The following is a 14576-nucleotide window of genomic DNA, read 5'->3' on the forward strand; positions in this document are numbered from 1 at the left end:
TTAAAAGTCTATGGGCGAATAAACAGGTAGCGTACCCAAGAACGTCAGGAAAAAGAAGTCTGATAAATATGTTAAATTTGAAATTTCGAAGCCAAAGAATGGTGAAATATCTGATATAACCTCAGAGTGATTATTTGCAAAAACAGCATACATCACCAATGAACAACGGAATAACCTTCGTAAAACTCAACGTGTAGGGAGCAATACTGAATCAAACTGAAAAATAAGGGCTTATCGTTTGACCTAAAGATAGCTTGACTGTGTAGCCTGTAATACCCATTTTTTTGTTCCACCAGCTATCGCAGTTCAACATCACCAATGCACCAGTGGGAAATACGTCGCTCGTGTGGGTGGAACATTTTTCAAAATGCCATCAACTTATGCTTACTTTTGATTTTCCAAAGATTATGCATTCCGTGCAAATATGTGTCTTCATCTTCTGTCGGCTGACAGTTGCTGACAATTTCTCTCAGCGTCAAGTCGGATACGTTCTAATAAATCAAGACCGGTCTGGCACAAAGAATCCAAAGTATACTTGCATAATGGATACCATATTATTTTCTGACGAAGGAAGGGATTGATAAACAGATGCATTCCATGAGCAATGCTGTACTTCGACTTTGATAACTTAAGCCAGGGAAACGTTTATTTGCTACTTGAAATGTCTTAATTCAGAAAGCTTCGCAATCTCAGGCTGAAATAGCTTAAATTTAAGGTGGTGTAATGGTCTTTCGTGATACATTACCATCAAAGACATCAGCTTTTTATGTTTTTGGGGATGAAAAGCCTTTGTGCACGACTTGCAAGCGCGTGAGCCTATGTTGCCGGAGTGTGGTGAAAGATATTAGGTACGGACCCGAAATTGAAACAAGGGTACATCACTATTAATGTGCCGTCCCTCAGTGGCTGTTGCTCAGTGCTCAGTGGAGGATGCTTCTCCTAAGGGACACACAACTGAGAGCCTCTGTATGGTGTATACGATGTGTGTATTTTGTGATTGAATTTGAGAAATTGGGAGCTGGTTTGCGGCATGCAGTCGAACAAGAATTTCTAAGAAAATCGGCATAGTCGTTTTACACTAAAAACTCAGTTGTACAGGAAAATTAGAATTCCTGTACACAGAAATGATTTTACAATAAAATCTAACAAACTTTGTGTATATATTTATGAAATTTTCTTGGATATATGAAAAGTTACTCCAACTGTAATTTGATGCATTTTACGGTATTTTCGTAAGTTTGTGTTCGTAAAATACATATTAATTAATTAATTGTTCTGTTAATTGTTTTTCTCCTAAAATAATGTTGAAAAGCTTGGATGTAAAACATGTCAACATAGTCTGTATGTGTTCAATGTTGTTATTAACAACTGCATTGATTTCAGTCAAAACTAGGGTTTTTATGTCAACACTAATACTTCATGTTGTACACAAGTCATTGGCAAGGCGATTGGTTTGTAAGTCAACTTAATGTATGTGGAGAAGAATAATAAATTAAATAGGTTTTATGCAAAAAAAATAATGAAAATACCATCAAATGTTCTTGTTAATGTTCCTTCAGCATAAACTCATGAGCTTCGTAGTTATGGGTGTATGGAAGTGAATTTTAAAACAAACTTTATGTCTGACATCAGAATGACTGCGCCGCCGGGTTTCGACCCGCAATCAATATAGGGACACCGGCGTCGAGATAGCTGTGTGTACAAGGTAAGTAATACTCCCACCGTTGAGATTAGCACAAATGCCGACGACATTGACTAACATGTTTGTCGGGTCGGTGAAGTCGTATTTTCGTGAAGTTGAAGGACACAGTTGTCATTTTGTCATCAATTGCGGATTTTACAGGACAAGAGCATGTAGGCCCACTACTTAGGAAATAGAATATGATGTCAGATTGCATATTACAACATCGGCGCACCTGATACAGTGGCAATACCTTCAGGAGACAGTCTCTCTTTCCGCTAGAAATTTATGTAGTAACGGCGCAAACCCAGGCTTTTAAGACTGGGTAAACAAGGCAACTTTTTAATAACTCTCTGTCGCCGGTTAAGTCGAGAAAGAGTAAGAGCCATTAGTCCGAACAAACACACTAGCAATCGTCTGGCATCGATGATAAAGGAGGACCCTACACCTAACTTGAACACCGACCCGGCACTGCCAATTTTCTCCCGGAGCCTCTGTGGATGATTATCAGTTCAGATAGCGAAAAACCATTTTCTAGATGATGGATTTCTGCTTTTATAACTGGAAATGCTGTTTGTTTAGAAGGGTCCTCGGAGACTATCACCGCTAGTATCCATTACCATTACCCCATTAAGATAATAATTATTCCATTTTGTGAGTCAAAGTGTGCTATCCCCACTTTATATCACTCAGTGCTTTGTCGACTGTCGAATCGCTTCCATCGATCATTACACACAACCTCTCCCAACAGTTTAAATTTCATGCACTATCACAACCGCTAGACTTGCCTGTCTTTTCTTTCTTCTTCCCTTGTTTTCCACCAGGCCAGAACTCTGGTGAATAGCTAGGCTTATCTAGCCAGATCATCGTGTGTCTTGTTTGACCGCGTGTCTAATCGACCACATAATCACTTTAGTACCGGTATATTCATAGCGTATTTTTTCGTTTCAGGTTTCTTAACAAGATCGCCATTATATAATGTAACACAAAGGTCATCTCGTCCTGTTATCTACCAGATAGAGACAAGCGAGATTTAATTTGGAGAGCAATAGACACAAGGTTGGTTTAATAAGTTGCATTTTTTTTCGTCTGTGCAAAGATAGATTTTAGATATGCACAGGTTAAATGTTGAACCTTAGATATATTTGTTTCAACTGTGACGTACTTACACCGTTTGAAGAATAATTGCTATGGTCACTATTTAGCTTTGAAGATACAGGTTAAGTCGACGGTAGTGTGAGTTTTTACGTCAGCTGTTTACCGTCAAAAGTCTTCGTGAACTCAGGATTGGCATCGTGCTTTTGTCGAACTTATTGAACACATAAACTTACTGAACTAAACAAACAGACGAGAGGGTTAATGCGGTGTGTTGTGATGATGATGATGATGATGATGATGATGATGATGATGATGGTGATTATTATGATGATGATGATGATGAGGAGGAGGAGGAGGAGGAGGAGGAGGAGGAGATGGTGGTGGTGGGGATAGTGATTATAGTGAAAGATTTATCTTCAGGTAAAAGTAATTATTGATAATTATTAGTAATTATTAAATGAAGCAGGTGACGTAAGGAAGATGTACAAATTGCCTGAGTATGATACCATTAATGATGATGATGATGATGACGATGACGACAATGATGGTGGTGGTGGTGATGGTGATGATGACGACGACGATGATAATTATGATAATGATTACGATGATAATGGTGGTGATAATGTTACCGTAGACAGTGTATCTTGCATGATACATTAAGCCAAAATACGGAAACTTCAAACTGATTTCATGATACCCTGCAAAACATGACAATGAAATATTATTATAAAATGATTGGTTTTCTTGCAGGAAGACGATGGCACCAATGAAGACGATCATGATCAAGTAAAAAGGTAGCGAGTTATAATTGATGTAACAAAGTTGACGAGATCAAGGTTTGTATTTTTATTCAAATCGCTGCACGGCACTGCCTGGAGTCAATAATAATTTATTTTAATCACTAAGTTTCGATAAATAAGCCAGTCGCCTCTCTTTCTCCCCATTATGATAAAATCGTTGTATTACTGAAGATATTGCACGATAAAGAGTAATTTTTTACCTTAGATTAAATTTCCCTTGATTTGATGACAATAGTCGATTAGATGTTACAGAAATCTTAATCAAACGGGTTTCGCTGTGAAGATTGCACGGAAACGATGCCTTACACTTCACAATCAAAGGTTTTTTATCGCTATCGACATACATCACGCTAGGTCTACGATTCCGATCAAGCCTTGATTTCGACTGCCTTGATGGCCGGAATGCGCTCAATGAGATCCTCTAACGAGCTCAAGCCCAATAAAAAATAACTTCAGAATCAATAGCGGAATAACTTACTTAGTGTCCTCTTCTCACGATCTAGGGGAAATTAACAAAGCCGACAGTACTGTCTCCTAATTATTAGAGCGCCCACGACAGCCGGACAGACAGACACAGAGAATATCAATACTAGTAATATCAAATTGTGGAGAGCATTGCCCATTTCGCGGATTTGTTTGATGAGCTCTTAAAGTGAAAGATATCTCAAGAAAATCTGATACCTTCTTTTTTTAAAAATGTAGGAAGAAAATTTTTGTCGTCCCAGTTTGTGCTGCTGTAAAAACAGATTTCATATGGAGCAAAGTTTAGAGACATAGTTATTCCCGTGTAAGGGAAGATCGTGAAGATCAGTATCTGGCCAGCTCCATGTCAACAAGTTTTACGACCTTGCACCAGTCGACAAATGGGCATGCGTTTTACACGGAAGAGAAGAGCATGGACATAAAATAAATGTTGCCGAAGAGAATATGAAGTAGTGAGCTTGAGCTTGGAGATGGAATAGATGACCGGTTTATAGCTTGCAAAGACACTGGGATCAAGAACAAGTATAGGATAACACAGTTACAAACTATATAGGCAGGCAGACAGACAGACAGACAAACCAATAAATAAATACAGTAAGTAATCAACGAGCATCATGCAAGAAAGCGAGCAACTGTATATAAATATATAAATATATATGATATATATATATATATATATATATACAGATATATATATATATATATATATATATATATATATATATATATATATATATATATATATATATATATATATATGAATGATTTAAGTTACACAAAGTGCAATTGAATATTAGGCTATCGATGGAGAGAAAAACAATAAAGAATGTTAGAAAGACACAAAAGGATTGGAGATGATTAAGGCCTTTCGTGTCTCACAGAAACTCACGGAAAACCAGGTTGGCCTGTACTTGTCGCCTACGCTAGATATGTGTTGTTTGTACTTGCTGTTTCTGTCAACCCAACTTAAAATAAACCAAAATGTGATAAATGCGTGTGCTATATTTAATTTAAAAATATGTAAATCTTTAGAGAAGTATTTTTGGAACATCAAAACGTAAGAACACGTCATTTTCCTCGTACGTCAATTAGATTTTAGTCGTAGATGCAAACAATGTACAACTTTTTGTATGTTTAAGTCATCGTGTACCGTCGAAGGCGACAACAATACTGAACTGAACAACAAACAAATGAATCTGAGTGAGACAGAAACTGCGGTAGTTGGGTAGCTCCAGATTCCGCCGCGGCAAATTTGCTCTTTGCAATGTTGACCTTGTATCTTGTTGGCGATATCAGACGGAACATCACAGACGGCATATCGCTTAAAGTAGCCGTAAAAGCTGCTTGCTAACTTGACCAACGATCTGTTGACTTTGACCGCTTGAACAGAGCCACTGGGCACAGTTCAGCTGCTCAGCGGGAGCAAGTTTTACCCAGTCTCAATATTTCCAGTATCGAAATGTTTCATGTGCCGATTGGATTCATACACAATTCTACAACGGGTAAAATAAATCAATTTTGATTCAATTGGTGGAAATATGAAGCATTAAATTTTTGGAAAATCTGAGGTTTCTAAGATTTTGCAAAAAAAAAAATGTTACAATTTACTAGTAAATGCGGTTGAAGTTCGAAACCGTCACCCACACCCAGCACCCACGCTCAGGCCCTGGGAGGGATATCTTGGGTGCTATTTAACTTCAGGGACGTACAGATATTCTTACTGTCCAATTTTCACAATCCTTTTCTGATCTACCACTACTGGGGACTCATTTTCAAGCTCTTTTAGTGAGAAATATTTTTACAATCCAAAAATCGAAAATTTTATGTTTCCCCATAGAGTTAACACAGGGATGACAGCCATTTTGAATTTCAAATATCGGTAAAAACGTCAGGCAATTTGTTTCTGTAGTACCAAACTTTGCACAGTAACTTCTGATATCTGTTCTCAATTTGGTAAGAGGGTGGTTAAAAGTTTCATTGGGGAAAGATTGAGCAAGTTTAAGTATTTCACTTTCGAGGCGCGTACATTTTCAAGTTTTTGTTGTTTTGAAGAAAGTTAGGTTGACTGAAATATTTTCAATACTTTTTGAACTCATATAAATTTCTATGACGTCACTAATTTCATTCTTGGATTTGTCTTGGAGTCCAGCTTCTCGACGCAGCTGGTATCCAAGTCAGTTCGTTCCGGTTTTTCAGACTATTTACAAGTCAAGACTTACATTTAAATGTTGCAAGTTAGGGATATTTGTACTAACTTTGTGTTCACAAACTTTATGTACAGCCGGCCCTGGGGGGGGGGGGGTACTCCTATAGAAAAGGTGTACGGGTGTGTGCCGCCCGAATGGGTCATTTTTTCACGAAAATAAACATGGGTTAATAACAAAGCAAAAGCTCCATGCTTTAGGAAAACCTTCACACGCAACAGAATAAAGGTGGAAATTCCCCAAATTTGTCAAGGAAATCCCTAAGGCCAAAAAAAAATTGATTTGTTTCTGGTCATCGCGCGCATCATTTCAAAGTGTGCGCGTCAACTCTTTTTTTCCTGTTTTTCATTTTCCCCTTTGGAAAAAAGGGAAAAATGTATCAAATTCCATCAAAGTTAAAAAACAAACTGAAAAACAAAAATCGCGTCACCGCATCATTTTTGCCACATGTCAATGACCACAAACAAACCTATAATTTGTTTTGGCCTAAATGGGTCATATTTTTGGAATATACATGAGTAGATGTTTTTAACTTGGGCGGCACACCCTCCGCATGAAATTATCAGAAGTACCCCCCCCCCCCCCCAAGGAAAGATATTGTTCCGATGAAGAAACCACAATAACGCTAAAACTCACACAATTCCGAAGGCCCTAGAAACTAAAATTACTACACTTGTGGTGAACGTGGCATGGAGAAAGTAATGTTAAGCCCGTCATTCTCCCTGTGAAGCTTCAGGCATCTTGGTGGATACAAGTGGGCAAATACATGAGTCTTTTTCATGTAATGAACGCGTAATGTAGACGTCACGTAGTTCTGGAGATGACTAGATTTCCTATCAACCACGGCACGTATGACGACTGCCTAAAACCACCAAAGTGTAAGTACCACCACAGACCCTAAAAAAGAGGGTCTATGGTACCACCTCACACGTTACAATATCACCACATCGTCGTTGAGGGCGATCTTCTCTCTGGAGGGTTCAGTACTGTGGACAATCTTTGCTGCCGGTAGATGTGCAACTCGCATGAATCCATTCTCAATGATGGATGTACATTCGTCTTATACTTTAACTTTTTAAAGAGTTTCGACGGACATCTATTCTTCTTGAAATGACCTGTCAAAGACAAAGCCTCATTCACGAGGTTCAAACGCTGAAACCACAGAGATATAAAAGATACTGCATTATAAAACTCAAATATTGTCTTCCTTCCAACCCAAAAGGCAGAGATGGGTGACAATATGGTGAAGTTGAACACTTGAGGGTAAACATTAAGAATTTTATGATCTATTCCAAGAGTTCGAATTTTATATGGAACATGAAACTGAGCCAAATGGGATTTTCCACCTACTTATTTGATTATTCAGATAGCATTTCAGCTGTTTTCAAATGGGTTAATTTTTATCTTGAAACATTTACTCAGCTATTAGGCTTGGATCATGTAATACTAGGTAATCATGAAAATTTGGAAAAAATCAAGCAAAGTATTTAAAATTTACCAATTTGAATTTAATGGCAGTTCTGTCAGAGACTCAACGATTCCTTGTCACTTATCCAGTCCACCACAACCAGTCCATACAAAATTTAAACATTTTTTTAAGGTAAAGATCTAGCACCATTTTTCATTACCTTTTTTGTAAAACAGGTCCAACAAAGATCTAGAGCATTGATAGTACAATAGAACAATTGGTAGTTCACTGGGGCAAAACACTTTGGGAAAGGGGAGGGAGGCCTTCCAATCAATGTGCAAGCTTCCCTACCCTTGGAAAAAATGAGAGAGACAAGGCAGTAAAATTCTTATACCAGTAGCTGTGGGTTTTAATACTTGGAATGTCAAGCATACTGCTTTGTACAACAGTATAACTCTCATTAAAGACCAGTTCATATATCTCCTACAGAAAATTGCAAATAAATGCAACCTTTTTTGTCTGTTAAAAAGAGAAGAAAGCAAACAAAAACTATACATTTAGTTCTCTGTACACATACATGGCAGTTTGAAATTCATTAATCTATCTATCCACCCTCCTCCCCAGTAAGCGATATGGTACCATTGTACAGGGAGGGGAGGAATTGTACATTTTTGGAAGACAGTACATCACTTTTCAAACTAGGAACACACAAAATATGAAAACTACAGGAGTGAAAATTACATTACACAACACCAGACAAGGATAAGTAGCAACAGTACTGAAAGGGGCATACAACAACAACAACAACAACAACAACACAACAGTATACAACAAAAACAACCTGACAAATTCATCACACAATCCTGGTCTGATGCGGCAAAAACACAGAAAGTAGAACACTTCATTTCACGATTCTGAAATGCTTAACTGGTGTATTAAGACAAGAGGTGTCACATTTTATCGTTTTAGAACATTCTCCCTTTCAAAGGGTCCACCATATTCTTTTGCAAGTTGAGCCGTTTTCCCACAATCCTTACATAAGATGCTGAAGCTTTCATCTGTGTCCATTGTGCTATTTTCTTTGCAGTCTTTTGTGAACTATAAAATATGCAGACAGTCTTTCTCCACTGGAGATTTTGAAGTAAGAAAGAGTAACAAAACATTACAGAGGTGACTTGGGACAAGTGGCCATTACAATTCTCCTAGACGGTAGATGCTAATTGAGTGTGGCTGAAGATACACAGGCCTTGGAGAAGGTTTACGTTTAATTATACATATATATACACAATCCAACATGATTCACTGGCTGATGTTTTGGGAATACTCCCTATCTTGTCTGGTGCACATACACATCAGTGTCCCCAATCTTCAAAACTCATAGCAATCATTTTTTTAGTGCCGGTAATAATTACACTTGAGGTACGCGGTACTCCTGGGCTGACCTTTTCCGATGGAGTTCAGCCGTCAGGAAGATGAGCCGAGTCTCAGTGGGAGCGCTGATAAGATCAGCGCAATTGTTGTAGTAAGAGATACATGCAGACCATTAAAACCTTACAGCAATAAAGATGAAGCAGGCTTGTTGTTTCCCCTAAGAGGACTCTTGGACAATGAAAATTTTTTTTTTTGTTCACTGTACCTGCAGGCAAAATGTACAGTAATAAAACAAGATTTGCAGCAACAAAGTGAATGATGTGAACCAACAAGAGGGTTTACGGTGCCTAAAATCATCTGTGGTTGATTAAATTAGAAAATGAACCGTATTATCAGATCAGGTAAAACTAAACATCCTCAATGAGCAGTTTGTCAGTTGGTCTCCCATTTTTCTGTCAATCCACAGACATTTCATACTTCTTTCAGCATGAGTCAACGTCTCATTTTCAAACTGATTCAAAATTGTACATGTAAATGAACTTGGTAATGATTAAACCCATGGCACAGTGCAGTGGTATAATATATTTACATCTCACAACTACCGCACTGAAGCTACAGGGATGAAAATGTTACAGTCGACTGAGATTGAATCTATGTGCACGCACTCACTTGCTGGCGAGTTTCTACCAGACTAAAAAGCAAAGAATGGACTTTGGCAAGCCTGTGTGAAAGCATTACTCGTATACTGGTGGTTTTTTTTTGCAGAGAACTGTCAAAGTTGATAAGTTTGTTTGTTTGTTTCTAACTTTCATGTCTTTTCTCCAACTGATATGCTGCAGTGGTAACATCAGAGTGGTCTCATTGTAAAATCTTGGATTATTGGGTTTCAGTAGAAAAAACTTTCGGTATGCAAAAAAATTTTTTATAGCTCACTGTTATACAAATGTTTATGCATATATTTTTCAGAGTTGTGGAAATTTTCAAAATACGCGAGTATTTTGAATATGTATAGTTGAGGAGATGCATTGTCTGTCCTTGATAAAATTGCAAGACTGTAAAGGCACAATCACTGACACACTTGACCTTGATAACTTGTACAACCAGTAACTGCCTCACAGAGATCACTTTCAAAGATGCTGTGAGTGGCACATTGATCTGGTTATCAATGACATCTAAACTTAAATACTGACAAAGAAATGTTAGTACCTCTTATTACAATATCAACTCCTGACATTTATCACAAATGACATTACGTTTTCTAACATTTCGATTCAAGTCCATATCATTATAACAAACTCTTCAAAGTAAGATTTTTCCTGATTTCTGTGTGTGTACAAAATATCCTGTCCATTTTGGATAGTATGTGACATTGTTTAGAGTTATTTCATGAAATTCGCCACATCTTGTGCACATCTGGATGGGTCACTAGACTGGGAAACGTTTCAATGGAAAACTTTATAAAAACACAGGCTGAAATAATCACTGATCTGCTTGTGATGATACTTTTGCTCACACAGAGAAAACGGCTTTTGTGTTTCTTTAAAGTTAAACATCAGAAGAGCTGAAAATGAGAACCACGAAACAGTCAGCCTTGTCCCTATAACCGTTTCTTTTCACATTCCTTTCTTAAAAGTAATTTACCTACACACTCTTATTTTGTTTGTGTATTCTTGACGCACTATAACCCTCTCTGCTAATTTGCATTACTTCACATGGCATGAATGGGATACAAAACAAGTAGCTTCCACATGATGAAAATATTCAATTCTTTTTTGGGAAAGTATTCCTCAACATAAGCCAAATTCTAACCATTTTATAAGACAGCATGGAGGGACACTGCCTTGCAGTAACATGCAAACATAGCACAGAAATACACTTATTACACAGTTGGTATATCTATACCATCTGACAGAACATACTAGTTTTTTCTTCTTTTGCAAGTTTCCTTTATCATATCCTTGAAAAAAATGGTAAGATTCCCATTACGCCTGTTTTTTCTATCTTAACTTGAGATTTTGCCACAACAGTAATAACAATCTGATAAGAAATAATAAGCAAGGATCAGTTTTTCATATTTCTCAGATACAGCACTGGCGAAATGAGACTCGAGGGGTTTAATATCATGCTGGATATTAAATTTCCTGAAAAACTAATAAACCGCGATAAGAGAATTGTTATTCTTGCCGTCTTATCAAGAGTTGCTATAGACTAATCGTTGGAGTTGTGCAAAAAACTGATGCAGACTGTATGGTGGTGGGTTGTCGTTAAAAGAGAAGTGCAGTTGGTGTCATTTTGCCTTGTGGTTGGGTCATCCCTTGAGGATAAAACTGATCACTCTTTCAAGATAGAGCTTAAGATGTCAGTCCTGATATCAGCAAAACCTGTTCTGCGTAAACCTTGCGCTTTATTCAAAATTTTTCACTTCGAGCACGCAGCAATGGTGTCGGTCAGTAAAAACTATTAATTTTCCAAGTCAGTATGTCATTGTCCTTGTCAGAATGTCTCCTAAACAAACAACGTCAGCAGTGAATTTTCGAGACAAAATTTCTTTAGAGTAGAAATGTTGCACTTGCCAGAAGGTTAAAACTTGAGTTGTTTGGAGATTTTTCCTGTCCCCTTTCAAAGATTAAAAACAAGGGAAATTTGTCTTCATCAGTTTCAGGATGATTGACAATAAGTTCACAAAAGATATTATAATGCAAAAACAAGGCTTTCATACAGGGCTCCTTATCTATTTTGTTCCTAACCTGATTATCAGCAGACTCCCTAGGTTAGGGGTAATATTACAGTCAACCGAGAGCTTGAACTGGTTTTGCAGGCTTGCCATATTTAGCACATGCTTCCCTCAAAAAAATTCACCCTTTGCTTTTTTGACAGAACAACTGAGACGTGACAACACAGTACACTACAAATCTTGCAAGACAAAAAGTGACAGAGACAAAAACGTGTAGGAAATGTTTGAAAAGAATATACTTGATGGATATCTGAAGACCGTGCCAGCACTAATATTTGCATAGGAAAATATTTAAAGATACAACTCACAAGACATCTAGAATACTCAGACATTAATAAGATAAAGAATTTCCCATATATTGCTGTAATTGAGAACATCTTCCAATTTTATACATATACATTTGTTATAAAACAACTTACTTGGACCATCCAGCAGAGAAAATGTTTATTTGAAAGTATCTTACAAGCCTATTCAAAAAAAAATTATTTAAATCTGAAAATATATGTTACTGTTTTGTAGAACACTGATAGTACAGTACAATAGTATTAGGAATGTCAGACATAATACTTCTTAAGTATCGGTATCAGAAATAAGTTCAGAGGGCTTGAAAAGTAAGTAAATTTTTAGAAACTTAGGGGAGCTTTACAGTGGTAGCACTGATTTCATTGGTGCATAGGTATTTTATAAGTGGGGCTCCCCCTAGCTTGGTGAAGATTATTCTTCTACTGAGGCTCTTGAGATCGACTAAAGGAGTAAATTTGATCAAACACAAAACCAGTATGTGACACATACCAATGTGATATTATCATTTTCTTTTATAAAGTTGCTCTTAAGTCGTATATTCTTTAAAAAAATATTTGTAGATGAAATTCATCTTACTGGTATGCTGGGTGTGCTTGTGTGCACACAAGTGTCAGTCATTTCATTGTCTCATTTCAATACAGACTCACACACAGATACACACACTCAGACACACACGCACACACAAACAAGCATGCACAGACAACCGTCTGATTTCAAAGTAAATGAAGCTGTAATTTTACACTCTGATCCCTTAGCGCCCCCCTCCCCCTCACTTCCCCCATATCTTTGTCCGTCAAGCCTATTGACAACACAAAACAGATGTGTCCGAGTGGTTGTGGATGGTAATCGCCTTGTGCCTAGGTCTGATCAGGAGGTATGTTCCAGAGAACAACTGAAGGTGAGAGTGATCGTAAAGTTCAATGTACCGACTTCAGTGAAACTGTGTTGCAACAGAATAAACAGACCCAGTGTGGATTATTAACAAGGTAGCTACTAGCTTTCTAGTATTTCTGGGTGTCTTTTTAGGGAACACCAAAATCCTGGTCAGACCTATTCAAATTGTTGTTCTCTAACTTCCTGTGCTATAACTACAGTTCAAGCTACACAACACATGACACTAAGAGAGCTTCAGACAAGACTTTGCAATGCAAAAATAGTGCTGCATTTTGCCAAACTGAAAAAAAGATGATAGATTTGGCACTTGGGACTGGACCATCCACTCCACATATCAACACACCTCTTGTCCAGCAAACTTGTGTTGAAGTTGCCTGATCATGCTATGAACGGTGGAAAATGAGGGTCTGTCCATGGGCAGCATTCTCCAACACATTTTCATAAACTGGTAGATCTCCTCAGGAGCATTGTCTGGACACTGTAGAATTTGACCCGACTGGACATGCCTGATTACCTCTGTGTGCGAAATGCCATAATACGGCTGAAGTGCGTATGTGAAAATCTCCCACAGCAGCACTCCATACGACCAAACATCCGAGTACGTGGTGAACTCATTATGAATCACAGCTTCCGGAGCTGTCCAGCGTATAGGGATGGCGTCTCCCTCTGTTCCTTTATAATGGGCGTGCTGGCCAATAAACCTAGCTAAGCCAAAGTCAGAAATTTTTACAGTCATATTATCACTAACCAAGCAGTTTCTCGTCGCCAAGTCTCTGTGCACAAATTTTTTGTCCGAGATGTATGCCATACCAGCGGCTATCTGTTGTGCAAAACTCAGCTGTTCTTTCAGACGTAGCCCAAGCTTTCTGGCAACTGGATGCAGATGATTCAGAAGTAGTTGCTTGGGATCCCGAAGTCGTAAAAATTCATTCAAGTCACCCTGTCCCATGTATTCAAGTAGCAGACACGCTGGTCTGCCTATAGAACACACTCCTAGGAGTTTGACTATATTTGGGTGGTTAAATTTTGATATAAGCAAAGCTTCTCTGTTAAAAGCCTGCAGCATCACAGGGGATGCTTGAGACTTCAGCATTTTCACAGCAATAATTGTGTATTCCTGTCCCGCCGTCACTCTGGGTGCCTTAGCCATGAAAACTCGGCCAAATGCTCCTTGTCCCACATCCTTGATATACACAATGTTATTCCGCGGGTATTCCAATGGTTCCAGGTTCTGGCTGAGAGTCCTCTCCATTATTGGTTTCTGGTACATGGGGTTCTCAGGCAGTTTGCTGATGTCAAAATTCTTTGGGAACTCGTACATAGAATACTTCCGGTGCTTTTTGCATTTGCAATACACAAAGGAGCCAGCCACGATGATCAAAAGAGTCACTACCACACTAAGAATTATGCTGATTTTCAGTACTAGGCCGTTGTTACCGCCCGGTGAGTGCCTTGAGATGGTAACTCTATCCACAGATGGTGTGGTCCACTCCAGGGTGTCATTTTCTGAAATATTAAAACAGACATGAATGAAAAAAAAAAATCATGATCTATTGCTCGTTATTTTCTCTATCCCTCTCTTCATTATACGCAATAATTC

The 14576-nt window shown here is 38.1% G+C and overlaps 1 protein-coding gene and 1 long non-coding RNA gene across 3 annotated transcripts in view; one reads left to right on the plus strand and one right to left on the minus strand.

Annotated features, from left to right (window-relative positions):
• Positions 1 to 1488: 1488 nt before the first annotated feature.
• On the plus strand, positions 1489 to 4693 carry LOC139138977 (uncharacterized). Of its 2 annotated transcripts, XR_011553702.1 has the most exons (4): positions 1489 to 1705; positions 2633 to 2740; positions 3530 to 3615; positions 4282 to 4693. It is a non-coding gene; the product is annotated as an uncharacterized lncRNA (long non-coding RNA). The 2 variants fall into 2 exon arrangements; XR_011553701.1 differs by having other exon boundaries at positions 1489 to 2740.
• A 3361-nt stretch (positions 4694 to 8054) lies between these two features.
• LOC139138978 (muscle, skeletal receptor tyrosine protein kinase-like) overlaps positions 8055 to 14576 on the minus strand; it is a 48505-nt gene continuing 41983 nt past the window's right edge. Inside the window, exon 11 of the mRNA XM_070707634.1 lies at positions 8055 to 14482. Coding sequence (XP_070563735.1) covers positions 13311 to 14482 — 1172 coding nt within the window. The 3' untranslated portion in view covers positions 8055 to 13310. The remainder of the gene's footprint in view (positions 14483 to 14576) is intronic.

This window comes from Ptychodera flava, chromosome 8 (assembly GCF_041260155.1).
Source record: "Ptychodera flava strain L36383 chromosome 8, AS_Pfla_20210202, whole genome shotgun sequence".
Lineage (NCBI taxonomy): Eukaryota > Metazoa > Hemichordata > Enteropneusta > Ptychoderidae > Ptychodera > Ptychodera flava.